This window comes from Microcaecilia unicolor, chromosome 2 (genome assembly GCF_901765095.1).
Source record: "Microcaecilia unicolor chromosome 2, aMicUni1.1, whole genome shotgun sequence".
Classification (NCBI taxonomy): domain Eukaryota; kingdom Metazoa; phylum Chordata; class Amphibia; order Gymnophiona; family Siphonopidae; genus Microcaecilia; species Microcaecilia unicolor.
This window is the reverse complement of record NC_044032.1, coordinates 226291840-226319695: the sequence shown is the minus strand read 5'-3', so window position 1 is coordinate 226319695 and position 27856 is coordinate 226291840. Positions and strand designations below refer to the sequence as shown.

General features: G+C 45.2%; 1 protein-coding gene across 3 annotated transcripts in view; it reads left to right on the top strand.

Annotated features, from left to right (window-relative positions):
• The window catches only part of SVEP1 (sushi, von Willebrand factor type A, EGF and pentraxin domain containing 1), a 538231-nt gene that overhangs the window by 95807 nt on the left and 414568 nt on the right, over positions 1–27856 (top strand). For all 3 annotated transcript variants that reach the window (XM_030193745.1, XM_030193746.1, XM_030193744.1), the window contains exons 4-5: positions 20720–20878; positions 22918–23097. In XM_030193745.1, coding sequence (XP_030049605.1) covers positions 20720–20878; positions 22918–23097 — 339 coding nt within the window. The remainder of the gene's footprint in view (positions 1–20719; positions 20879–22917; positions 23098–27856) is intronic.

Below are 27856 nucleotides of genomic sequence, written 5' to 3'. Positions count from 1 at the left end.
CCAGTCAATTGTTTTGCCAACATTTTATCCCGTCCTTATACCCACCCTGGCAAAAGCAGCTTACATACCTTAGACTGCAAGAGAGCATTGGCCTTTTACGTGGAGCGGATGAAGCCCTTCAGACAGTCTGCCCAGTTGTTTGTTTCTTTCAATCCCAACAGGAGGGGAGTTGCCATCGGAAAACGCACAATCTCCAATTGGGTAGCAGATTGCATTTCTTTCACTTATGCCCAAGTTGGGCTGACTTTACAGGGTCACTTCACGGCTCATAATGTTAGAGCCATGGCTGCGTCAGTGGCCTACTTAAAGTTGGCCTCCATTGAAGAGATTTGCAAAGCTGCGACATGGTCATCAGTCCACACATTTACATCTCACTACTGCCTTCAGCAAGATACCTTACGCGATAGTCAGTTTGGGCAGGCAGTGCTGCAGAATCTGTTTGGGGTTTAGAATCCAACTCCACCCCCCTAGGCCCATTTTGATTCTGTTCCAAGCTGCACTCTGTTAGTTGATTTTGGTTTCAGGTCAATTTTTGTTATGTCCTCTCAGTTGCGAGGCCTAATTGACCAATATTAATTGTTTTTGGTGAGCCTGGATGCTATGGATACCCGAATTGTGAGAACAAGCAGCCTGCTTGTCCTCGGAGAAAGTGAAGATACTTACCTGTAGCAGGTATTCTCCGAAGACAGCAGGCTGATTGTTCTCATAAACCCACCCTCCTCCCCTTTGAAGTTGTTGTTGTTCTTGTGTTTATGCTTTTTGATTAAACTAGAGAGGCATGTTCGCACATGCGCAAATCGCGTTGCTCGCACAACGAAATGTTCCACAAAGTTTTCTTTATTTTGCTTGCAAAATGTTTACCAGTTCCTGGGCCGCCGTGGACGTTGACCAAATTGTGAGAACAATCAGCCTGCTGTCCTCGGAGAATACCTGCTACAGGTAAGTACCTTCGCTATATTGTGAGCCTGGCAGCTAGTGAGTCCCACACGTGAGAATATGATGCCTCCGTGTCCTCGGAGAAAGCCAAGTTGCTTACCTATAGCAGGTGTTCTCCGAGGACAGCAGGCATATATTCTCACTTCCCTCCTGTCTCCTTTTGGAGTTGTCTTCTTAACTTTAGTACTGTACTGCTGGTCCTGTGCATGAGCGCTGGGCAGGAAGGAACCTGTGCAGGTACGGTGGGTGCACTGCTTCAAAGTTTTAAAGTGACAGTGCACTATGGCAGTGTCCACAATGGGCTTCTTGGATGATGTCTCCCACATGTGAGACTACATGCTTATTGTCCTTAGAGAACACCTGCTACAGGTAAGTAACTTAGCTTTCCTGCCTCTGTGCAGTCCTAGGCCTTACACAGGGATTCTAGTCTCATCTAAGCTTAACTCCGGATTGAGTTTTCTCAACTCCTGTTTAACCTTCTGCTAAGGCTGAATTTGCAATCAGTGTAATAGAAGCCTATGTACTGTGGACCCAGCTCTGCTGCTGCTGCTCATTCTAGGTCAGCTTTTTAGCACTTCTGTCCTAACACTGTTGCAGGAATGGATGCATGAATTACCCCTATTGTTAGCAGAATCTGTGGTACTTCAGGAGTCAAGCAGCACACACCAGAATGAGGGAGAAATCTTCTTTATTTGCCAGCAAACAGAGTAGGACATCAGTTCTAGCTCTCTTCTCTCTCTCTCAGCTCTCTGGATGTTATGGCTTCTGTCTCAGCTGCTTCTCTTCTGCTGCTGTCTGTCTTCCTTCAGCTCTCCTTCTTCTGTCTGTTCCTTCTGACGTAAGCTGCTTCTGCTCCCTCTTATATACAGTTCTAACCTCTAGCCCCCCTTACTTTCCAGATGGTAAAGAATAGATTGGTTACCTTGCCTCAGCCAATCATTACTTTAAAAATATCAGTTACATAGGTTTGATATTTCTCAAACTGACCTATGACCTGGGGCCCCTCAAACCAGACAATATGGCACCAGTCTCTTACATTTTCATTATGATTAATTTCTCATATTCCTAGTCAACTTCATACTAACTACTAACTGAACTCTGGCATTCATTAAGGGGTCAAGGGCCAGTCTTACTTAATGGCATACAGCTATAGTTTGTTATTACTTTCAGGACCATCCCTACATTTACCTATAATTAATCAAGACTTTTTCTTGACCCTTTTCACCTATCAGCTCCATACATTAAACCAGCCAGGACTGCAGAAAACTCAAACCATATGCTGACCTTTTCACTGCAGCCCTACTCAGAACGTAAGGCAAAGAGTTGAACAAACATTAGATTAAAAAAGGTATTCTACATATTAACTACACAGAATAAACATATTCTAAAATAAGACATATTCTAAAATACACAGAATCAGTATTCCTTATAACAAAATCTACATATCAAGAACTTCTAAAATTATTTAACCAACTTTAAACTACAGTATGTCTGGCTCATGCTTTGTTCATTCATAATAGTATACAGATGTGCTAGCTAGCATTAGCAATCCATCACTCACAAGGGGTCAAAGAAAGTTTCTGTCTCTGACCTTTCTAAGTAATTAAATCCAGCTGGCATTCCTTCACTTGCAGGATGAAAAAGTTGAATTCAACCACCAAGCTTTTAACCCCAGATTTTTAAACAGAATTAACACTTAATATAATTTCTTATATATGTATAATTATGCCCATGCTGTCTCATTCCCCCCTTTGAGACTAAAATCAGCTTATGCAGAGATAAGTCTCACAACTCAAACTCTGGAGATTATAGTGATCCTAACTAGGAATAGGCTTGTGAATCACCATTACCCTACTTGTTAAGGTCCGACGGCATACTGCCGAAGCACATGAGGCCAGGAAACAAAACAACAACCCTGCTAAAACTAAGACTATTAGGGAAATGAACAAGGGACGTATCCATGAGGTCAATGACCACCACCAGGAGGTAAGGTCTAATCCTCCTCGGTAATCCTCCACATTAAGGCTGGCCAACTGTAGGACTTTATCCATAGCATGCCTAACTACATGCGTCCTATTTATGACAATGGTACAGCACTCTGAAGAATTTAGCACTGTGCAGAGGCCACCCTGGGATGCAAAGAGATAGTCAAGACCCATACGGTTATACCGAGAAACTATACTTAATTCATTAATTTGATCCTGCAATGCATTGACTACCACGTTCAGCTCATGAACTAAAACATGGAGTAGAGACTGAAGTCTCCGGGTAGCCATGCCCAGTTCAGTAATACCCGCTACCGGACCCCCAATTGGAATCCAGGCCGTAGCAGAAAGGGCTACAAGTCTCTTTTTAGTCAGAGGATAAGTAGAGTTAATATACTGGAGGGCTAATTCAATCGCCTCATCCTCTGTGGCAACGGAGGAAGGTAAGGACAAGGCCTCTCGCTTAGAGCGGTGCGGGGATGGTGGCCTGAGGAGAGGAATAACTTTAGGAAAATAATTCAAGGTTACCAATACACAAAAATCATATGTGGAGGGAAGAATCATGTGGAGGACATTATCACAAAGCCAGTAATGACCAAGGAGAGGGCGAGGAAAGTTCCCAATAAATGTTGGCACAGGATGGACATTAGGATGCCCATAATGCGAGCCCCTATCCCAGGGGGAACTAAGAAGAAATGGAGACTTTGTACACCATAGGTGCCAATCCCCAATTGTGACAGACTGCTCATATGTTGCAACCCTTTCATACCCCGGGGACTTATGAAAGTAGAAAATAGGCCGGGACACTATAGTCTTCTCAGTAGTAAGGTTAGGAGCCAGATAATCACCTTGGTCATAATCTGCAGGTATGGTAGTAGGGCACATAGGAGTACCTGGAGAGACTACCCACACAGATTCCCCTTTTTCTGGGAGAACATTAGTATAGTTACAGGGAATGGGAAGAACAGTTGAGATGCTTCTTGTTAAACAAAACACTCCAGAAGCTGGATAGGGAGACGTAAAGACTGGCCTTAGAGAAGATTCAGAGGGGGAGGTAGCATTATAAAAGGACCACCAAGTATAATCCTGGCTCCAAGGGCCTGAACTCGAAAAGTAGGGAGGTATAAGAGCTGGGAGCTGCACAGGGACAGGTACAGCTGGGACATCTGTAGTATAAGGAGAAAATCGGGAACACACAATACAAGGGGAAGTAATCTTTGCCTGGCTAATTAGTTCCTGGACAGAGTGTAACCAAAGGTTGGAGCGAGTTGGGGTATTAGGAAAAAGGAGGCAAGGAGTAGAAAACAACAAAAGCATCCAAACTACTAACATTTTCTTTCTTCCTAATCTAAAACAAATACAGCAAACTAATTAAGCAATAATATTTCAACAGTCTGTGCGAATCACAGATTATTCTAATATAAAGTTCTCAGTCTTTGAGTTCTTATACCAGTTGGGATAGACCCTCAACTGACAAGGATCAAGCTCTCAAATTCCAAGAAAGCCAGAATCAGGGCAAGAAAGAGTCTCAGTGTGAAGCCGAAGTTCAGCAGCTCCTGCAGTATGCAGTTGACCCTTCTTTTCAGCTAGTAGATTCTTTGGTTCAGGTCAAGCGCAACTTCAATGGCTCCGCTGGATCACTTTCTGTTCTCCACTCTTTAGGCTCCGTCTGATCCGTGCAGGGCTCAGTCTGGTCAGCAGACTTAATTCGAGACCAATGGACCCATGGAGTTATCCCTGCGACCTTCACAGCTGTAGGGGTAGAAAGCAAAACAGTAAAAGGTCCTTTCCATCGGGGCCCCAAAGGCTGGAGCCTCCAGTCTTTCACCCAAACTCTATCCCCTGGCAGGAAGGAATGTACCTGAGCCTGGAAGGGGACAGGGTTTATTTCTCTCACATAAGACTGAAGCTCAGAAATTATCTTGCCCAAGAGGGCTACCTGCTCCTGTACCTGGGCAGACCCTAAAATCCCTATGTCTCCCTTAATTCCCTGCAAAATGGCTGGGGGCTTCCCATACACAATTTCAAAGGGAGAGAGGGCTGTTCCTTTAGTTGGGGTGCATCGGAGGCGGAAGAGGGCTAGTGGCAGTGCCTGTGGCCATTTCAGTTGGGTTTCCTGACAAATCTTTGCTAGACTATTTTTCAAGGTTCTGTTTGCCCGCTCAACCTGCCCTGAACTCTGGGGACGGTAGGCACAATGCAATTTCCAAGTAATGTGCAATGCGCGGGACAGGGCCTGAAGTGTAGCTTCAACAAAAGCGGGACCATTATCTGAACCTATGGCAAGGGGCAGTCCGTACCTGGGGATGACATCCCTAAGGAGGGCTCGAGCTACTTCTGTGGCTTTCTCAGTGACTGTAGGATATGCTTCCACCCACCCAGAAAAGGTACAGAGCATGATCAAGAGGTATCGGAGCCTACCGCTCCTGGGCATTTCTGTGAAATCTATAACTAGGGACTCAAAGGGTGTTAGTCCCCTGGACTGAACTCCTGGTGGAATACGGGGTCCCTGACGAGCATTATTCTGGGCACAGAGAGTACATCGGGCAGAGGCAGTGGCAACCAGACTATCCAATCCTTCCAGCACCACTACTCGACTGAGTAGGCGGGCTAGTGCTGTTTTCCCTAAGTGTGACAGATCATGAGCTTGAGACACTACAGGCCAAGCTAGGTGGCGTGGCACCAGAACTCTGGTATCAGGGAGATGTAACCAGCCATCAGGTCTCCTTACTGCACCTTCCTCTTGAGCCCATTTCTCTTCCATTTGGGTGTACATAGGCGTCCATTCTTGCAGTCGAATTTGGAACAGGGGAGTCACAGTACTTGCTGGGGGTCCTCGAGCAGCTTCCTTGGCCACCCGATCAGCATGGCGATTCCCTCGGGCCACTGGAGTATCTATCCTTTGGTGTCCCCTGCAGTGAATGACAGCTACCTTCTTAGGGGCCCAAACAGCCTCTAGCAGCTGAAGTATTTCAGGTCCATACTTAACAGGTTGGCCTGCGGCATTTATGAGTCCCTTTTCCTTATACAAAGCTCCATGAGCATGTAGAGTTGTGAAGGCATACTTGGAATCAGTATAAATATTGGTCACCAGTCCTGCTGCTAGCTCCAGAGCTCGTATGAGGGCCACAAGTTCTGCTTTCTGGGCTGAAGTTCCTTGGGGCAGGGCCCTTGCTTCTATCACCTTGTCCTCTGTCACCACAGCATAGCCTGCCAATCGCTTGGAGTTCTCCACATAACTGCTTCCATCTGTGAAATAAATTACATCTGGGTCCCTCCAAGGAACATCTTTAAGATCTGGTCGACTGGAGTACACTTCATCCATGGTTTGGATACAGTCATGATCCGGTGGTCCCTCAGATGCTGGCAAAAGAGTGGCAGGATTGAATGTAGCCACTGTTTCCAGGTGTATCCGTGGATTCTCACACAAGCTAGCTTGGTACTTAACCATGCGGTTATTTGTAAACCAATGATTGCCCTTATACTCCATAAGGGTGAGAACTGCGTGGGGGACTTTAACAACCAGTTCTTGCCCCAAGGTCAACTTATCAGCTTCCTGGACCAGTAAGGCTGTTGCTGCAATAGCCCTCATGCAGGCTGGCCATCCTTTAGCCACTCCATCCAGCTGTTTAGACAGGTATGCAACAGGCCTCTGCCAGGATCCCATCATCTGGGTCAGCACACCCAGAGCAACCCCCTGTCGCTCGTGGACATACAGTGAGAAAGGTTTCTCCACATCAGGAAGGCCTAACGCAGGGGCTTGGAGTAAGGCTTTCTTTATAGCAATGAAGGATTGTTGAGCAGTAGGTCCCCATTCAAATGGTTCCTTTTCACCCCCCTTTGTGGCCTGGTAAAGGGGTTTCGCCATCAGTGCAAAATTTGGAATCCAAATTCTGCAGAATCCGGCTGCTCCCAGAAATTCCCTAACTTCCCTTCTGGACTTGGGTTGGGGAATTGCAGCAACTGCTTGCTTCCTACTGACATCCAGTCTCCGACTTCCCTGGGAAATGCAAAAGCCCAGATACTTCACTTCTGACTGACAAAGTTGGGCCTTTGAGCGTGAGACCTTATAGCCTGCATCCAAGAGTAGCTCCAGCAATTCTCTGGTAGCCTCAAAACACTCTTCCTGAGTCACTGCTGCAATCAGGAGGTCATCTACATACTGGAGTAAAACTCGCCTGGAAGGCTCAGATTTAAAAGTCTTAAGGTCTTGCCCTAGGGCTGTCCCAAAAATGGTGGGGGAATTCTTGAACCCCTGTGGCAGGCGGGTCCATGTATACTGAAGCTTCCTTCCTGTTACTGGGTTTTCCCATTGAAAGGCGAAAAGCAGCTGACTGGCGGGGGCCACCCGATTACAAAAGAAGGCATCTTTTAGATCTAGTGTCGTGAAATGGGTAGCTCCAGAAGGTATCAATCCCAGCAAGACATATGGATTAGGCACTACAGGGTGTAATGAAATAGTGGATTTGTTGACCACTCGTAAGTCTTGGACTGGCCGGTAGTCCTCAGTCCCTGGCTTCTGAACTGGCAACAGTGGCGTATTCCATGGAGACTGACAAGGTCGAATAATTCCATGGGATAACAAACGATTCAGATGTGCTTGAATCCCTTCCAGAGCCTTTCGGGGAATTGGGTATTGGCGAAGATGGATTGGCCGGGCACTTGGAAGTAAATCTACATGGACAGGAGGAATATTTCGGGCCAACCCTGGGGGATTATCTTCTGCCCATACCCCACTGACCTGAAAGCTGTCTACCAGGGGTAGGTCAACTTGGCCATGCGACTGATGCAGCCGCCATTCTTCTTCAAGAGGGCAGCAGAAACTCAATATACCCTTAGGGCTGGATGTCGGGGGCCGAAAGGAGACTGAAGTCTGGCCATCAGAGTCAAAGGAAATTTGGGCCCTAAGCTTGGACAGCAGGTCTCGACCTAACAAAGGGATTGGACAGTCTGGCATATAGAGGAATTCATGAGTGACTGTGTGTGAGCCTAATTGGCATCTACGGGTCGTCAGAAAGGGCCTCCGGTTCTGCACCCCCGTGGCTCCCACCACTCGGACAGTTTTTCCAGACACAGGCGCTAATCGCTCCATCACAACAGAATGTTCAGCTCCTGTATCAATCATGAATGGAATTGAGCGGCTCCCTATAGTTAACTTGACCATAGGTTCCTGGGAGCCCAGTTTGTAGGAACCCGGTCTGTCCTATTCGTCCCATTCTGCCATCTCGGCTATCCCAATGATGTCAGATTCAGGAGGCTCATACCTTCCCTCTCGAACTTGGCCTCGGCTTCCTCGATCTCCTGGTCCCCTTCTCAGTCCCTGGCGCCTCTGAGGGCATTCATCTTTCCAGTGCCCTCTTTCCTTACAATAGGCACACTGGTCCCTCTCCAATCTTGGTCTGGGATTCTCCCCCCTTGGCCGGGATTGATTGAAGGAATCTCGGGGCCTGACTGGTGGTCCGGGGTCCCACTTGGGCTTCCCATTAGCTAGAGGTCGACCTCGGTTAAGGGTGGAGTTAGTAATGGCTGCCGCTAAAAGGTCGGCCTTCTTCTGCATCTTCCGGTCTGCCTCTCGGCGCACCTCCTGATCCCTATTAATGAAAACCTTGGTTGCGATCTCAATTAGCTGGGTGGTATTCATCCCTGCGAATCCCTCCTGACGCTGCAACTTCTTCCGGATATCTGGCATACTCTGGGCCACCAATGCACTATTCACCATTCTCTGGTTTTCTAGTGCCTCAGGGTCAAATGGGGTGTATGTTCTGTAGGCTTCAATTAGTCGCTCTAAAAAGGCCCCAGGGGATTCAGTTGCCCCTTGGAGAATTTCAGAGACCTTTTCCAGATTAATGGGCCTCTTTATGACTTTCCTCATACCTTCCAGCAAGTCCCGGCAATAGCCAGACAACAGTTCATAGTGCTGCTCATTATTTGGATCCCAAGCTGGAGCTGCACGAGGGAACCGAGTTCTAACCCATTCCTCTAGGTCCGGTGTCCTCTCGGGGGCACGCGCTCGCGTGATGGCCTCAGCATTTTGCAAAATCTTCCGCCTCTCCTCAGTTGTGAAGAGGGTCAGGAGAAGTTGTTGACAATCAGTCCAGGTTGGGTTATGGATGGCCATAATGCTAGCCACTAGGTCCACCACTGCCTGAGGCTTTTCAGTATAAGAGGGGTAATGCGTCTTCCAATTCAGGAGATCGGTGGTTGTGAAGGGTACATACTGGTAGGCCTGTGCCTGTATAACCTGACCCTCATTATTAGGATCCGGTCGAGTGGTGGTTACCTGGCGGAGGGGCAGAACTCTCGAGGAGGTGGGAATGGAACCTGAGGTAGAGCTAGGAGCTACCCTCCTATCATGCTCAAAGGTGATTGCAATAGGTCTAACCCATTCAGTGGAGGTGTGTTGAAACCCTGAGGGATGGGAAGGGGTACTCATAGACTGAGAGGTGGTCACAGGTGATTCAGTCCATTGAAAGGGATGCCGGGCCCCTGATGAGTGGATAGGGGTACTAGAAGGAGAGGCTGGGCTGTCGGGAGTTGAGGAGTCAGGGAGTGGAGCCCAAAGCGGGTCTTCGGAGGTTAACAGGGGAGAATGTGGCACAGAAGGGTAGAGGCCGGATGAAAAGTCCAACCTAGGATGTGGCGGGTTTTGCACAGAGGGGGAGGAACTATCCGGAGAAGCCTGTGCTGGAGAAGCTTGGGCTGGGCGGCGTGGATCTCTGGGGGCAGCACGGAACCCCAACAATGGGCCATAAGGTGGTGGCTCAAGATCTGAGGGGTCATCAGAGAGTATGGGTTTCTCGGGCAGGGTAGGGGCGGAAGCCACCGATTGGGTGGTAGGCTTCCTAGGGCTCTTTCCCTCTTCCAATTTAGATTTTCTAATCTTTCTTTGAACGCGGCCCAACATGAACTTTACTGGGGATCCCATATAAGTTTTCAACCAAGAGGGAGGGTCAGTCACAAGGCTGTCCCAGGAATCTATATAGGGGAGTTGTTCAGAATATTCTGGTTCTCCTACAATTATGCTGTAGACCTTCCGGATTACTTCAATATCTAAGCTGCCACTAGAGGGCCACCCCACTCCCATAGATGGCCACTCAACTTCACACAAGGTTCTTAGAGTACTTGAGCTTAAAGTCTGTCCATAATCATTAATTAAAAATCCTTTCTTGAAATTCTTAAGCATACAATCTAGGGGAGTATCAATTTGTCTAGACGATTTCCCTCCCATAATGCTTACAGTTACAACACACAGAAGGGAGGGAGTTTTTGAGAGTGCAGTAAGGGGTCCACACTCTCGAGACACTAGGTAGACAGACAACAATCGCTTCCTTCTGTCACTGGCCAATTGAACTCGCGTTAATTGGAAACGCAGCTATAAGAAGTCCGCACTCATTTAACATTCAAGCATCACACATTCCATACAGAAAATCCCACCCAACAATTTCAAATTTCTCAGATACAGATAAGCTCAAGCGGTTTCGCTTCTAATCTCCACTAGACTAAAAGCTACTAAGGCCTTCGCTGAGAGTTGATCAGACTCCCCTTCCCTCAATTTGTGAGGGGCTGGTTTACAGTTTCCTAGCTAGGATTACAATACAGAATACAGAATACATACCCGGCGAATGTTCCTCAGTCAGTTGGGTGCCGGTTCAGCATCCCACTTCTGACACCAAGAATTGTTGCAGGAATGGATGCATGAATTACCCCTATTGTTAGCAGAATCTGTGGTACTTCAGGAGTCAAGCAGCACACACCAGAATGAGGGAGAAATCTTCTTTATTTGCCAGCAAACAGAGTAGGACATCAGTTCTAGCTCTCTTCTCTCTCTCTCAGCTCTCTGGATGTTATGGCTTCTGTCTCAGCTGCTTCTCTTCTGCTGCTGTCTGTCTTCCTTCAGCTCTCCTTCTTCTGTCTGTTCCTTCTGACGTAAGCTGCTTCTGCTCCCTCTTATATACAGTTCTAACCTCTAGCCCCCCTTACTTTCCAGATGGTAAAGAATAGATTGGTTACCTTGCCTCAGCCAATCATTACTTTAAAAATATCAGTTACATAGGTTTGATATTTCTCAAACTGACCTATGACCTGGGGCCCCTCAAACCAGACAATATGGCACCAGTCTCTTACATTTTCATTATGATTAATTTCTCATATTCCTAGTCAACTTCATACTAACTACTAACTGAACTCTGGCATTCATTAAGGGGTCAAGGGCCAGTCTTACTTAATGGCATACAGCTATAGTTTGTTATTACTTTCAGGACCATCCCTACATTTACCTATAATTAATCAAGACTTTTTCTTGACCCTTTTCACCTATCAGCTCCATACATTAAACCAGCCAGGACTGCAGAAAACTCAAACCATATGCTGACCTTTTCACTGCAGCCCTACTCAGAACGTAAGGCAAAGAGTTGAACAAACATTAGATTAAAAAAGGTATTCTACATATTAACTACACAGAATAAACATATTCTAAAATAAGACATATTCTAAAATACACAGAATCAGTATTCCTTATAACAAAATCTACATATCAAGAACTTCTAAAATTATTTAACCAACTTTAAACTACAGTATGTCTGGCTCATGCTTTGTTCATTCATAATAGTATACAGATGTGCTAGCTAGCATTAGCAATCCATCACTCACAAGGGGTCAAAGAAAGTTTCTGTCTCTGACCTTTCTAAGTAATTAAATCCAGCTGGCATTCCTTCACTTGCAGGATGAAAAAGTTGAATTCAACCACCAAGCTTTTAACCCCAGATTTTTAAACAGAATTAACACTTAATATAATTTCTTATATATGTATAATTATGCCCATGCTGTCTCAACACAATGCAGTCTTCTTCCCTGCCCCCCCCCCAAAAGAACAACCCCCCCCCCCCCCCCCCCTTTCTGTTGCACTTTGTCCTGTTTAGAATGCTGGCAGGTTTTTCCACTGAGCAATGCTCAGCTTAAATTTAAACTACCCTTAACACAGATCTCCACCTGTTAGGAGTAATGACACTCCACAGTGATTACTTCTCTTACACACTTAACATATCAGAGTGATTCATATTACTCACCCTATGGGCATACCATTTTTTCTGCAGGGTAGAGGGTGTTTGACTCTTTGAATTTCCTCCCACCCTGTAGTAGCCTGCTTTAGAGATGGATTCTTTTTCCTTCCTGGCTAACTGGACTGCCTGCCATGAAGCATGGGAAGGGAACTATATTTCCAACCCTCCTTCTAGGAAAAACGTCCCATTCAGGACTTTTGGCTTTCAGTTGCTCTTCTCTCTTTTCCCCTCTGAGATGGTCTTCCCTCATGAGTTCCATTTATCTTAAAAAAAAAACCCCCCAAAAAGGCTTCTTTTAAAGTTTCTCTCTGGCAGTCAGCATCATATTTGATAATTGGTGCAGGTATGAGGAGTGCTAACAGCAAACAGCAGCCCCCTTAATTAGTGCAAGTGCTGCTGTTGGATTAGCATGTTTTACTAGGTTTCCTCCCAGACTGTCTCTGCTACTGACCTCACAGCTCCACTGCCTCCTTGGACTTACCGGTATAGTTCTCCCTCTTTGTAAAGAAGTATTTGCATTTTCTGATTTCCACTGGTTTAAAATGAGAAGTAATGTGGTTAGGCGTACTGTTTCTTCTTTTTCCTGATAAGACACTTCAGTGTTTTATCACATCTTAAATCAGGAGAAAGCTGGAGCAGGGAATCAGATGTCCACCACTATCCTACAGAGAGAAAGAGTAATAAGATCAAGCCTTAAAGAACAGCAGGATACTAGAGGATAGTCCCAGGAAACTACAACAAAGAAATCCAGCACCACAAGTCCCACCTGGTGAAATACCTCAGAGATAAGAACATTGTGGCCAAAGTGTCAGGGAGCCCATCAGCCAAACTGACAGGGGGATGATCAAAAGTCAACGCGAGCGCGCAAGCCCATTAGCGCTGTTTTTGCGCACGCTTTTAACAACGTGGGATGATCAACATGGTTACCGCCATAAACTGCAAGCGCGCCAGGCACTTGCGCACATGACATTTAAATGTAGTCAATCTCATGTAAATAAGGTAATTTCGCGTTCCTCCTTGATGATCGAAAGCTAGCGCTTCATGAACAGAGGTGTTGAACGCCACTATGCCGAAAAACAGCACCACAGAATAACGCCAGGTCCTAGCTGGCATTCTTGTGGTGCAGGTCCCACCCCCCCAAAAAAAACTTCAAAAACTTTTGTCTTTTTTTAGAGTATACTCTTCACTATGCTTCCGTCCCTGCGATGGCAGTTGAGGACGTCCAAAATGTGGATGTTCCTGTGAGAAGGACATCCATGCCTTTGCTATGCTTCCGACAACCTTTTTATTTATTTATTTGGATTTTGGATCACAAGCAGCAGCAGTGGGATTTGAACCGCCACCTCTGGATTGCAAGACCAGTGCTCTAACCACTAGGTAACTCTGCCACTCCTCCACTCCCTTGAAATTTGGCCATCCCTGTGTGTGTGTGGGGGGGGGGGCAGTATGCAGGCCCCTGGGGGGGGGAAGTATGTGTGTGTCAGTGGAGGCATAACGAAGGCATGGACGTCCTTCTTTCAAACATTTTGGACGTCCTCAACTGCCCCCCACAGGGATGGCCACATTTCAAGGGAGTGGAATACAGTGGAGGAGGGCAGAGTGGCCTAGTGGTTAGAGCACTGGTCTTGCAATCCAGAGGTGGTCAGTTCAAATCCCACTGCTGCTACTTGTGATCCAAAATCCAAATAAATAAAGCAGGTGCTGGAGGCATAGCAAGCATGGATGTCCTTCTCACAAACATCCACATTTTGGACATCCTCAACTGCTGTCACAGCGAAGGACGTCCTCAACTGCCATTGCAGATGGCTGGCACTGTTCGATTATTCCCCGCTTTATGACAGGACGCAGCGACAAAACGACAAGCAGCCCTACGCACATGCGTGCTGTTCGTAGCCTAGCGCGTCTGATTAGTGTGCATGTGTCCCAGCTACTTAGCTTCATTTAACTACGCTGAAGTGCCGCTACACCGCTGCATATATCTGTATACATTAACTTCTGATCATGCCATAGCGCAACACCGTGCTATTACGGCATTGGAAGAGCAGTATTTCCAGAGCGCTATCTAAAATAGCGTCAGGGTTTGATCATCTGCCTGCAGTGGCGTACCAAGGGGGGGGGGCGGTGGGGGCGGTCTGCCCTGGGTGTATGCCGCTGGGGGGTGCCGCGGCACGCGCCTGCTCCTCCGAGTTCGCTAAACTTCGCTCTTCGCTGCAGCTCCCTCTGCCCCGGAACAGCTCAGGGGTGATACAGCCTTTGACACAGTCCCTCATAGAAGTCTCTTGAATAAACTTGAAAGGCTGGAGTTAGGACCAAAAGTGGTGAATTGGATTAGAAACTGGTTGACAGTTGGAGGCCGTATCTTGCTAAGGATGTAAAAAGACTAGAAGCGGTCCAGAGGAAGGCGACAAAAATGATATGGGGCTTGCGCCATAAGACATATGAGAAGAGACCGGAAGACCTAAATATGTATAGCCTAGAGGAAATAAGGGACATGGGAAATATGATGCAGATGTTTAAATACTTGAAAGGTATTAATATAGAAACAAATCTCTTCCAGAGAAGGGGAAATGATGCATCTAGAGGACATGAGCATAGAGACGGAATTCAAAAAGGCATGGGATGAACACAGAGGAACTCTATTTAGAAAACAGATGGTAGAAAACAAAAAACAAAAAAACCTAAATGGTTGCAGGGGGTGGATGTGTGAGTGACAATTGGATGGCTACTTTGGCTGTAAAGAACTAAGACTTGTGCCAGGCAGACTTTTTAGGTCTGTGTCTATATATGGCAGTCTGGTTTAGGATAAGCTGGAAAGGGCTTCAATGACAACTTCAGTAGCTGGAACCGAGGACAGTACTGGGCAGACTTTTATGGTCTGGGTCCCGCAAATGACAAGATGGATTTGGATAGGCTGGAGTGGGCTTTGATGGCAACTCCAGTAGGTGGAACATAAGGACCTCTACGGTCTATGTCCCAGAAATGCCAAAGAAAGACTTGTGATAAAAGATAAAGAGGGGCATAATCGAACACGAATGCCCATCTCCATGGGCGCCTATATCCGTGGGTGCCTAATTCCATGAACGGGACAAACCGCCCATCTTTTTTCCGATAATACAGGTTGTGCGGGGCAAATGCCAAGGAGTTGGCTGTTTTTCAGCTGGGCGCTATTGGTTTTCAGTGATAATGGAAACTGAAGGCGCCCATCTCAAAAACGAACAAATCATTGGGTCGTGGGAGGGGCCAGGATTCATAGTGCACTGGTCCCCCTCACATGCCAGGACACCAACTGGGCACCCTAGGGGGCACTTTTACAAATAAAAAAAAATAGTAAAAGAGCTCCCAGGTGCATAGCACCCTTCCCTTGTGTGCTGAGCCCCCCCAAATCCCCCCAAACCCACTGCCCACAAGTCTGCACCATTACCATAACCCTATGTGTTGAAGGGGGGCACCTACATGTGGATACAGTGGATTTTGGGGTTTTTTGGAGGGCTCAGCATTAACCAGCACAAGTGTAACAGGTAGTGGGGGGGATGGGCCTGGGTCTGCCTGCCTGAAGTCCACTGCACCCACTAACAACTGCTCCAGGGACCTGCATACTGCTGTCAGGGAACTGGGTATGACATTTGAGGCTGGCATACAGGCTGGAAATAAAAAGTTTTAAAAGTTGTTTTGTTTGGTGGGAGGGGGTTAGTAACCACTGGGGGAGCCAGGGGAGGTCATCCCCGATTCCCTCCGGTGGTCATCTGGTCATTTGGGGCACTTTTTTGTGACTTGTTCGTGAAAAAAAAAGGGTCCAAAAAAGTGCCCTAAATTCTCGCTAAAAATGGCTATTTTTTTTCCATTATCGGTGAAAGCCGCCCATTTCTGTTTGGCCGATAACCATGCCCCAGTCCCGCCTTCACCAAGCCTCCGACACGCCCCCGTCAACTTTGGCTGTTCCCGCGACGGAGTGCAGTTGAAGACGCTCAAAATCGGCTTTTGATTATACTGATTTGGCCGCCCACGGGAGAAAGACGCCCATCTCCCAATTTGGGACGAAATATGGGCGTCTTTCTCATTCGAAAATAAGGCGGATAATATCACATTCATTGTTGATTTAATCATAGTTGATAATGAGTGTGACTGTTGGGCAGACTGGATGGACCGCTGTCACTTACTATATTACAGCCGGGCGTTATGTGGATGCTAGCAATATTCAGTGACAGGACCCTCATAACTAAGCGGGTGAATTTAGAACTGCTGAAAATGTTTCAGCTCTCCTCCAGGCATTCTTTGCTTGTGGTTATGACATGATTTTGAAGATGTTTCTATTGAAGTGACATATCCTTATGTGAAGATTTTGAATAAATATATATAAATCACATAATTTTAAAAAGTTGGAAGGTTTTTGCCGATGATGAATGAGTGTATGAGATCGTTTTGATCTTTACAGCTCTGTGAAGCAGTTTTGATCTTGAGCTCGTTGAGGCTTTTTCCTTCCTTTTTTCTTACATGTTTGTTATTTTTCAGTAGTGGATTTTTTTTGAGTGATTTGAGACTTTTAGACATAGATACTCTACTTTTCTTTCTTTTAATGTGACAGTCTTCAGGGATGTAGCAAAATCTGCTCAAAATAGGCGTAAGCAATTTCTTGTAATGCGGCCAAGCATAGGCGCCCCGTATAAGAGGCTTGGGGAGGCTAAGCCTTCCCAGCCCATCTTGACCTTCCCCTGGCTGCTGCCCTCACAAACGCAGGGCTTGCGCAGCAGCCAGGGAGCTCTCCCACCGTCCCTCCTTCCTTCCTGCTTTCCCCGACTGGCAGCCTTCCTTGCCCCCCCCCCCCCCCCGCACGTAACCCCCCCCCCCCCCCCGGGTATAACCGTTTTACTCTCCCTGGCAGCGTCTGTGAAGAAAAAGGCACTGCAGGCTCGCCTCCGGCTTCAGCTCTTCCCTTTGCTCTTCACACAGTGTCCCGCCTTCGCGATGATGCATTTCCTGTTTCCGCGAAGGCGGGACACTGTGTGAAGAGCGAAGGGAAAAGCTGAAGCTGGAGGCGAGCCTGCAGTGCCTTTTTCTTCACAGACGCTGCCAGGGAGAGTAAAACGGTTAAGGTGAGGGCAGGGAGAATCGCTGGACATGGAGGGGAGGAGAACAGATCGCTGGACAAGACATGGAGAGAAGGGGAGGGCAGGGGGAGAGAACAGATCGCTGGAGGGGAGGGCAGGGGAGAGGCAAATTTCTGGCCATGGGTGGATGGATGGAGGGGAGGGGAGAGATCGCTGGAGAGAAGGGAAGGCAGGGGGAGAGAACAGATTGCTGGAGGGGAGGGCAGGGGAGAAGAGAATTGCTGCACACAACAGAAGAAGCTGGGACCAAAGCTAACAGAAAAACTAAATACTCAGACAGCAAAGGTAGAAAACATTTTTTATTCAGAATTTATTAATTGGAATATGTCAGCTTTTGGAAATGTGCATCTGTGTTATTTTGCATGCAAGTTTAAATTTTTCTAGTATTGCTGCATGCTGAGTCTGACTTCTTGAGGTAACTTTCCAGTTCAGTATTTTGCCTTCATATCTGTTGTGTCATGTGTTTTTCATGTGTGATCAAGGTGCAGTATTCAGCTAGCATGTAGTATTTGTAGTAGTTCCAGCCCTTTTTATTTTTTTCACTAGCTTGTGTACTGGTGTTTTAGAGCCCAGTGTAATTACAGTGCTGCCTTTCCACGCATTCGTCCTGTCCTTGTAATTAGTGCTGTTATGGTTTGGTAAGGTTGTGAGTGTGTTTTTGTACAAGTTTGTGTATAGTGTTTTGCAGTGGAGAGATTGTGTGTTGGCCTTACTGAGGTGGCACCAAAACATCAGAAAGGGTGTAGAGCCTAAATCATGACACACTACCTCTTGAAGGATCTACATATGGTTTTTAATAAAAGGAGCTCATTGTGAACACTATCCACCCTAAAAGGGTGTTTTGTGGCTCTACATGAGAATTGTGATATTATGATCCTTTGTTTCATACTGTTAACGGTCTGCATTTTCCGTACGGGTGGTATATTGGTGTATTAGGTTCTGTCCAGTGTAATATTTATGATACAGTAAGGTTCTGAGTGTGTTTTTGCACAAAGCTGTGCATAGTGTTTTGCAGTTGAGCGATTGTGGTTAGCTTATGCTTTGAGCAACCACTTTATTCTTTGACATATGATACATATCTAATATTATTATTATTAACATTTGTATAGCGCTACCAGACGCACGCAGCGCTGAACACCTGACACAAAGAGACAGTCCCTGCTCAATACAGCTTACAATCTAATATCTAAATTTAATAAAAGGTATTAATTGTGACTATTTTATTTTTACTTATTTTTTTTTCTGTGTTGTCAGACAATTATGGAGGTAAGCACCGCCCCTGGCCCCGCCGCCAACCCGCCCCTCACCCCACCCCCTTTAGCCTCCTCAAACAGTTGGGCCACCGACCGCCTATGCGGCCAAGATTATTGGCTTTGGGAGCTTTATTCTTGCTTGAATTACCTTGCATATGCATTATTAAATATCAGAATCTTACTTACGTCTTTTTTGAACCTTCCCATTTAGTATTGTTTCTTAGTAATAAAGTAGAAGCTGAGGACCAAGTCAATCAAGTCGGAGCAGCTGAGGGTCCTTCAGTCTAACCTGACTTGTTTAATAAACCCGTAATATATTGTAATTGTTGTGTCCTCATTTTGGTATTTTCCTTAATGTAGAAACTTATGCTGGGGTTTACTAAGCCAGTAGCGCAGGTGGCTGTGCGCTAGTGTTGACACAGCCCTTCTCTTTGAATGGGCTGTGTCGGCAATGCCGCTTGGAAGCTGCTAGCACGGCTTAGTAAACAGACCACTAAAATTGTTTCCCTTATTCAGTGGTGTGCTGGAGCAGGCTCTCGAGAGCCGTTTGTTAAGTTTTTAAGAATTTTGGGAGCCAGTTCTCCATGGCTACTTTAACAAATGGATCCCAAAATGTGGGCTTGGGCCCCTCCTGAATTCTCTTTTACTTTGCTGGTGAGAGAGAGCCCCCTGTTAACAATTTACCAGCACACCCCTGCGCCTTATTACTATATGGTTTGTTCTCTTGACTTCCCCTCTTACTGAGGACTTGGATTAGTTGTCTTTGAATAATTTTCTCCTTTTTTTCTTTTTGTACTTGTATTTAATTTCTTTCATTGACAAATTGATTTATGTTTCAAGTGTTTATCTTGAATTATATATATTAAAATGTTTGATAGAGACATTGTAAAAAATGTATTTATCATTTCTCCTCTCTCCCACCTTTCTACCCAGAAATACATATTGAGATCTTAAGTCTGTTCCCATATGCTTTATCATGAAGACCACTAAGCATTTTAGTAGCCACCCTCTGGAACTGTACACAGTACTTAAATAGGAACTCACCAGAGATTTTACAGAGACACTGTGACCTCCTTTTTCTTGTAGGCCATTCCTCTCCCTTTGCATTCAAGCATCCTTCTGGCTTTTGCTATTGGCTTTTTTTTTACCTGTTTGGCCAACTTAAGATCATCAGATACAATCACTCCTATGTCCTGCTTTTCTTTAATGCACAGAAGTACTTCACCCTCTATACTGTACCGCTCACTTGGGTTTTTACAGCCCAAATGCTGGATCCTGTATTTTTAGCATTAAATTTTAGCTGCCAAATTCTAGATCATTCTTCAAGCTTTGCTATATCCGTCCTCATGTTATCCACACCATTAGGCTTGTCTACCCTATTGCAGATTTTGGTATCATCCTCACATGTCCTACCAAAATAGGCATCTTCCTGCCCAATGAACCTAGGAACACTGTTATAAAGTTACCTCCTTAGGGCCAGATTCTATATATGGGGCCTGAAAAATCCGCATGGAAAACATTTCCATCTAACGTATTCTATAAGCTGTGCCTTAGTTGATGTCCTGGTGCCTAAAAGTATGTCTCCATTTACAGCAACAAAAACGTGGCATAAATCCCAGCGCAGAGGGCCATATTCTATAACAGTGTGTGTAAGTTTTGGAACGCCCATGAAATGCTCATTTCCCTGCCCATAACCATGCCCCTTTTTATCTGTGCGCATTAAAATTTAGGCGCAGTGGGTTACAGAATACATTTAAGGGGATGTGCGTGTGAATTCTAATTATTGCCAATTAGTGCTCATTATTATTTTTTTTAGTTACATTTGTACCCCGTGCTTTTCCACTCATGGCAGGCTCAATGCGGCTTACATATATAGGTACTTATTTGTATTGCTTGATAAGTGCTGTTAACAGCACTAGCTTGTTAAACCAATTAATTTACGCACGCTGTTATAGAATACGCCTGGATTTCGATTTGAAACGCTAGATGTGCTATACAGAATCCGAGGGTTAATGTGCTTTACTAGCTTTTAATTAGATTCAGTTAAACACCGGTCACGTTTTCCTACCTCACAATTTGGATCACAATGTGATAAAAAGAAAAAAAACACTGAGAGGTGTTTGCTGTGGAATGCTGTTATTAGTGGGGAAAAATGAAATTAAAAGTGTTTTCACTATTTTGCAATTGTGCATTTATTTGCATTATTTGTTCTCAATAAAGTCAAATAACAGTTATTGAATCTCCTGTTCTTTACTTAAAACTATATTTTTAAAAGTTGCATAAAAGGTGAGTGAGGATGACCATTAGCAAAAATAATTTACTATATTTTGATTATTGTGGTTTATTTATTTATTTATTTTTTTTATTTGGGTATTCCACAGCTTGCCCTTCAGGCACATACAAACCTGAAGGCTCCCCTGGTGGCATCAGCACCTGCATCCCTTGCCCTAATGAAAATCACTCCTCTCCCCCGGGGAGTGACTCCATAGAAGACTGTGTCTGCAAGGAGGGCTATCGAGCTATGGGTTCAGTCTGTCAAGGTGAGCTCAAAGAAATTAAATGATAGCTTACTTTAGCAAATAAGAAGGGATTATAAACAGTATGTATAGCTGATTAAGCTTTTATGGTTAAATATTTTTATTCAATCGTCAACAACCAATTCAATATACAAAGTAGCGAATACTCATTTAGTACAATAGAACAAATTCAGACAAATGATGACCAAAAGATCAGTTTTCTGTTTCATACCCCCCCACCCACACACACACACACACCACACATTGGGAGCACATGGGTTTGCTAGTTCTGTTTTTAAAGTGCAGCAAGAAAAGGTCATTTTTACCGCTGGAGTAAATGGCCAATTTTTCTGTTTTCCATTTTAATGGCCATGTGCTAATTTTTCCATTAGCACCTGGCCATTAGCATATCAGCCCCTACCACCACCTGTTTTATCAGGCAGTAGGGACTCACGTGCTAGACCTGCACTAATCAGTTAGTGCACGGGAGTGTCCATGCTATATCCTATTAGTGCAGAACACACCCACTCTCTGCCCCCAGAGCTAAAAGCTGTTAAAAACGTTTTAGCACATGGGTAGTGCACACATCCAAAAACTGCCATGGGATGCCTTAGTGCGCCCCACGGTAAGCCATTTTTTGCTGTGGCAAGCACACATTAGTGCTTACCTCAGCTGGGCCCTAAGTGCACTGAGGGGCTGCAGTATCTGCTATTCATTCAGTAGTCTTGAGTCCTGGATGAAAAGCAACACAGAACTCAGTACGATGTTACCATCAAATTATTTCACTTTCAGACTGGTCTTTGTGTTTTACTTTTTACTTCCATTCCTTAAGGTTATATTGAAATTATTCATGATACATAGACTTCAGCTTAATTCTAAGATTGATTTATTTACTTTGGAAGTGATTTTAAGAGAGTTTTCTATGATTTATATATGTTAATAACAAATTTACATGGGCAAATCAGCATATACTTATAAACAGAGGTATAGATATTTTTGATTTACGAAAAAAAATAATTAATAAAATTAAATAAATAAATAAATAAATAAAATATTTAAAGTGACTAGATCCCCCTAGTGGAACAATTAGTTTGATTACATACATTAATAATTCCAAACATCAAGAGGTTTAAGAAACTTGAATCTGTTTTGAATTTCAGCTAAATTTTGGCTTCTGTTGTGGGAAAGTAACTTGAGGACTTAACTTTGCAAGCAGCCCATCCTGTGGCACTGCACTATCTAAAGTGAATAGAATACACGGAAGTGAATAGAATACACGGAACCCTAAAACATTCTTGTTTAAAACATTTGGCCGGTACTGCTTGGCTCCACCTTTAATCTGGCAGGAATAAAATCTAGTGTACCGAATATGAGCTAGTGCACTGAGGGACCTCATCATTTTTCATGCATTTCAGTTGCCACAGAAACAGTGGACCAGGAACCTGCCTTTTCACCATTTTTTGTTCTAAAGACAAAATAGAATCCCCGGTCTCTATTTTTGTTACCTTGTCCAACTTTTAATATAGTCTTGTGCCATAGAATTTGCAGGTTCCAATTAAACTGTGTCTACAGAGTCTGATTTTAAAAGAACGCGGAAGGGGAATTCAGATGTCTAGGTTGGGATGTGGAGAATTCTCACATTATTTTACAAGAGGATTAATCAAACACAGAGCCTCTTGTAAAACAGGTGCAGGTCTGCAGGTGCATATCCTTCGGTATCGAGCAAGAGCAGTAATTTGAAAAAGGTGCACATGGGGAGAGTACCCATGCAGTACCCCTCTCCTCCCCCACACACATATTCACATGTGCATGGGTGCAGCCTTTTGACATCACTGCTTCCAGGCTCAACATTGTTCCAGTCCTCCACCCAGGCATAGTTACCCTGGATCACAGCTGCTGGCCAACAGTATCCCCTCCATCCCCCACCTATGATCACATCCGATCCCTCTCAACCAGCATTTATTCAGTTGCTCTAGTTTTGCATTATTTTTCTTCTTCATAAGTGAAAAAACAAATTCATTCAGCATATAATAACTATTTTTCTTTGTGTTTATATCTGCTAGTTGTGCACTGTCCAGAACTGAAGGCCCCTGAAGATGGTTACTTCATCCAGAACATCTGCAACAACCACTTTGATGCAGCTTGCGGAATCCGATGCAAACCGGGATTTGATCTAGTTGGAAGCAGTATCCGACTCTGTCAGCCAAATGGCCTGTGGTCAGGTTCCGAGGCTATATGCAAAGGTCTGATGGATGCAACACAGGCATACCGGGCCCAATATTCAGTGCTAATTAACTGGCCAAGAATGGCTCCTGGCCAGTTAAATAGTGCTTAGTCGGCTAAGCACTAATATTCAGCATGAGATAGCCCACTATTCACGAATATTTAAGTGCTGGCCAGCTAAGTTTAGCGGGCAGATCGGCCTGCATAAATAACAGTTGTATCTTTGTCTCTTTGTCCGCTTTTAACTAAACCAGGTAGCGGTGACTATTCACATAGCCGGTTAAGTTAGAGCCAGCCCAAAAAAACCCAGATATTCAATGCCGGTCACAGGAAACGGCCTGGCATTGAATATCCGGAATCAGCACCAGTGGTGGCAGCTAACCATGGTGTCCACCACCGGCTGAATTTTGGGGGGACAGTGTCTTGTTGGCTAGGAAGAAAAATATTTTCAATTTACTACTGTAAAAAAAAAAAAAAAGCATCCCTTATCTGATCTCTGAGGACAAGCAGGACATTGTTTCTCACATATGGGTGATGTCATCTGACAGAGCCCAGTGCAGATGCTGCCCAGTATAATATCTCTTAAGAGGCCTTTGGCAGCATCCCACCGTGCATGCGTGGGTGCCTTCCTGCCCAATGGGCGAACGCGGGACAAGCTGTCTTTTGTTTTCCGTGGAGCAGAGAGTTCGCGTCTGTGATCTCTCCTCATTACGTCAGACGTTTTCTTTTTGTGGTCCCTCGCAGGTTTTTGTGCTTCTTCACATCTTTTTTTTTTTTTGGCCCTAAGGCCTTCTAAGGCCCAGGTTGAGCCAGTTTACATCTACATTTTTCGGGTGTAGTTTAACTTTTCTCCCCTCACCCCTCACATGCCATCAATTCAACTCTATCCAACATATGAAGTCACGGTAACATATTTTAACTTTTTCCCCTTCCCCTCCTTCCCCCCCCTTTCCTAGATTAGAGGCAAAAAGGGGGAAAGGCATGACACATTTCAACAAGATTGTCTAGAGGCATTTAACTATTGAGGAGACTGCTCCTAGCTGCTGGCTGTAACGTGTTCCAAAAGTGACTTCACACCGCTTGCAAATGTCTGCCTGCTGTTGTTTGAAGATCCTTGACCCCCCGTCTCTCCAATTTTAATCTCTCAATCATTTGTATCCTCCATTGCGCCAGAGTTGGGCCAGTTGACTCTCTCCAATTCAGGAGCAGCACTCTCTTTCCCTGTAGCATAGATCTCCGCAGGAAGTCCTTCAGGCCCGGTACTCGAAGATCTCCTTGTTTAAACTCCTCAAATAAGAGTAGAGGCTGCAAGGGCACTGTGCTGTTCCAATATTTCCGAACAGCAGCTAGAATCTCTGTCCAGAAGTTTGTCACTAGTGGGCAAGTCCAAAATATATGGCCCAAAGTAGATGCCCCTGAAGCTCCAAAACGCGCCTTAAATGCTCTATTAGGCGCAACATACAGTCTTAGTGCAAACTTGTATTGCAATTCCCAGTCACGCGAGAAAGTGGCTCTCTTCAGTATGCTTCTGAGGAAGTCTGTGAACAAACTCTCTGAGACTTCCACTGCTAAGTCCGCCGCCTACTTCCTCGCATAGCTTGCATAGTCCAAGTCTTCTGTCGTGTCCAACAGATTGCGATGAAAAAATCTCAACGGCACTGTATTTTGAGATCCCAAAGTAAGGGCCGAGTTCAATGTGTCTTGAACATCCTCGCACAGGTTCTCCCAGTCAAGTGAGGCAGCATAATGCCGCACTTGGTAGTATGCAAAAGAGTCAATAGCTGGCAATTTAAACTCCTGTTGCAGTTCTGTAAACTCCTTTATTTTCCCTTCCTCATCCAACAGCTAATACATGTAGTGGATCCCACATGCCTGTCAGGCAAGAAGGGTCTTTGAAAATGTGCCCGCTGGAAAGTCTGGATTATTTTTCAATGGCCGCTGGGGAGAAGTTATGACGCTTGCACAGCCACCTCCAGGCAGCTCTTGCTGAGCTAATGAACGGGTTTTTCCGACTCTCCAGTTGTGCCTTTCTGCTCGTTGTGTGCACCAGCCATCCCAGATGCTCCTTGGGGGCTAGCAAAGTTTCTATCACAGTTGGTGTGAAGTCTTGGGTACCTGCCAACCAGTCTCGAATATGCCTCAGTACACATGATACTACCAAGTACCTGATGTTCAATAATCCCATTCCCCCATGAGCCTTGGGTTTTTGTAACACTGTCATTGGAAGTCTAGGGCGCCGGTCCCTCCACAGAAAGCCTTGCACCATACGATGCAACAGCCGCTCCTCCCTATGCCGCAGGTATTGCGGCAGCATTTGGAATAAATAGAACCACTTTGGAGCTATCATCATGTTAAAGAGTGCTATACGGCCGGCAAGTGAGATGGGATGGGCGCCCCAGAGTTGTAGCAATCGATGAGTCTCCGCCAGCAGCGGAAACACATTCAATTTATATAACATAGACAAGTCTGTCGAGACCATGACCCCCAGGTACTTAATCTTGTCTGTTGCCCAGTCTAGTGGGAACTGGTCTCCCCAGCTACTCCGCACCTCCCCTCCTAGAGGCAATCCTTGTGACGTTGTAAGATTTAGCTTCAATCCTGACATCATCCCATAGCCCCTCAACACTTCCAACAGGCACTGCAGTGTCGAATGAGCCGGGTCTAACAGCAGTAAAAGATCATCTGCATAAGCAAGTATTTTGGTAACTACCCCCTGGATTCCGAGGCCCCGTATCCTCTCCGCCGCCCGTATCTCACACAAAAGAGGCTCCAAAGAGAGCATGAACAGCAGAGGGGACAGGGGACATCCTTGCCAGGTCCCACATCTTATCGCCATCTCCACCGTCCGGATCCCATTGACCACCAGCATAGCTGTCGGTGATGAGTAAAGTGCCCAAATAGCCTGCAGGTGCCAACCCGTGATCCCTACCCACTGTAGCACATAAAGGGCCAAAATACCCTGTCGAAGGCGCGTTCTGCGTCTAGGCTGACTATTAACCCAGATTTGCCTTCTACCGCACTATGTATTACTGCTGCTAGTAGCTTGCGTACATTTAGTACTGACTGGCGGCCTCTCACAAAGCCTACCTGACTCTCCTGGATTATCTGGTGGCATTGCAAAACAAAAACATATCAGTGTTGTAGAGCACAGTTTTCTCTTTCAGATGATACTGTTCACAAGCTGATTCAGGCAGACTCTTTTTTTAAATAATTGGCTTTGAACTTTGGTATATTTTACCATTTGCGCTGACAGTGCCAACTTTGAAGAGATCCTGCAGGGCGGTTATAGATTCTGGTTAGTTGCAAATCTGGCAGTATTATGTCCAGCACAAGCATAATGCTTGTTCAAAATTTCAAGTCCGTATCTTTGTTTACATGGAAGTTGTTGCGGTCTGAATATTGGTCCAAATATGTTCTGATGAGTCGCGACCAATTTTGATGCACACTTTGAGTCAACTTGTTTGACTGGATTTTGCATCCATAATGTTAAAATGTATTTCATCGGAATTAGCATCAAAAACTGTACAGGATTTGAATTTTTTAGCCATTCTTATAAATGTGTTTGGATTTTATTAGACCCCCAAAATAGCATTTTGGTAAACGTCATGCGCTCATGGACTGACAACCTTTCAGAAAATGGGGTCTAGATCTGCAACTATTGCAGTTAGAGACCTCAAATTTTGGGAAACTTTGTTTAACACCTGACTCGTGCAACAGATAAAACTTGAACAAAATTGGGGAACATGATGGTGGGAACTTTTTTAAATTTTAGACCACTTGGCATGGAATGACCCAATAGTATGAGTGTCCTGAAATTACAGAAAGTAAATCATGAAGTACATAAGTACATAAGTAATGCCACACTGAGAAAAGACCAAGGGTCCAACTAGCCCAGCATCCTGTCCACAACAGCGGCCAATTCAGGCCAAGGGCACCTGGCGAGCTTCACAAACGTACAAACATTCTATACATGTTATTCCTGGAATTGTGGATTTTTCCCAAGTCCATTTAGTGGTGGTTTATGGACTTGTCCTTTAGGAAACCGTCTAGCCCCGTTTTAAACTCTGCTAAGCTAACCGCCTTCACCACGTTCTCCGGCAACGAATTCCAGAGTTTAATTACGTGTTGGGTGAAGAAACATTTTCTCCGATTTGTTTTAAATTTACTACACTGTAGTTTCATCGCATGCCCCCTAGTCCTAGTATTTTTGGAAAGCGTGAACAGATGTTTAACATCCACCTGTTCCACTCCACTCAATATTTTATATACCTCTATCATGTCTGCCCTCAACCGTCTCTTCTCCAAGCTGAAAAGCCCTAGCCTCCTTAGTCTTTCTTCATAGGGAAGTCGTCCCATCCCCGCTATCATTTTAGTCGCCCTTCGTTGCACCTTTTCCAATTCTACTAAATCTTTCTTGAGATGTGGCGACCAGAATTGAACACAATACTCAAGGTGCGGTCGCACCATGGAGCGATACAACGGCATTATAACATCCTCACACCTGTTTTCCATACCTTTCCTAATGATACCCAACATTCTATTCGCTTTCCTAACCGCAGCAGCACACTGAGCAGAAGGTTTCAGTGTATTATCGACGACGACACCCAGATCCCTTTCTTGGTCCGTAACTCCTAACATTGAACCTTGCATGGCGTAGCTATAATTCGAGTTCTTTTTTCCCACATGCATCACCTTGCACTTGCTCACATTAAACGTCATCTGCCATTTAGCCGCCCAGTCTCCCAGTCTTGTAAGGTCCTTCTGTAATTTTTCACAATC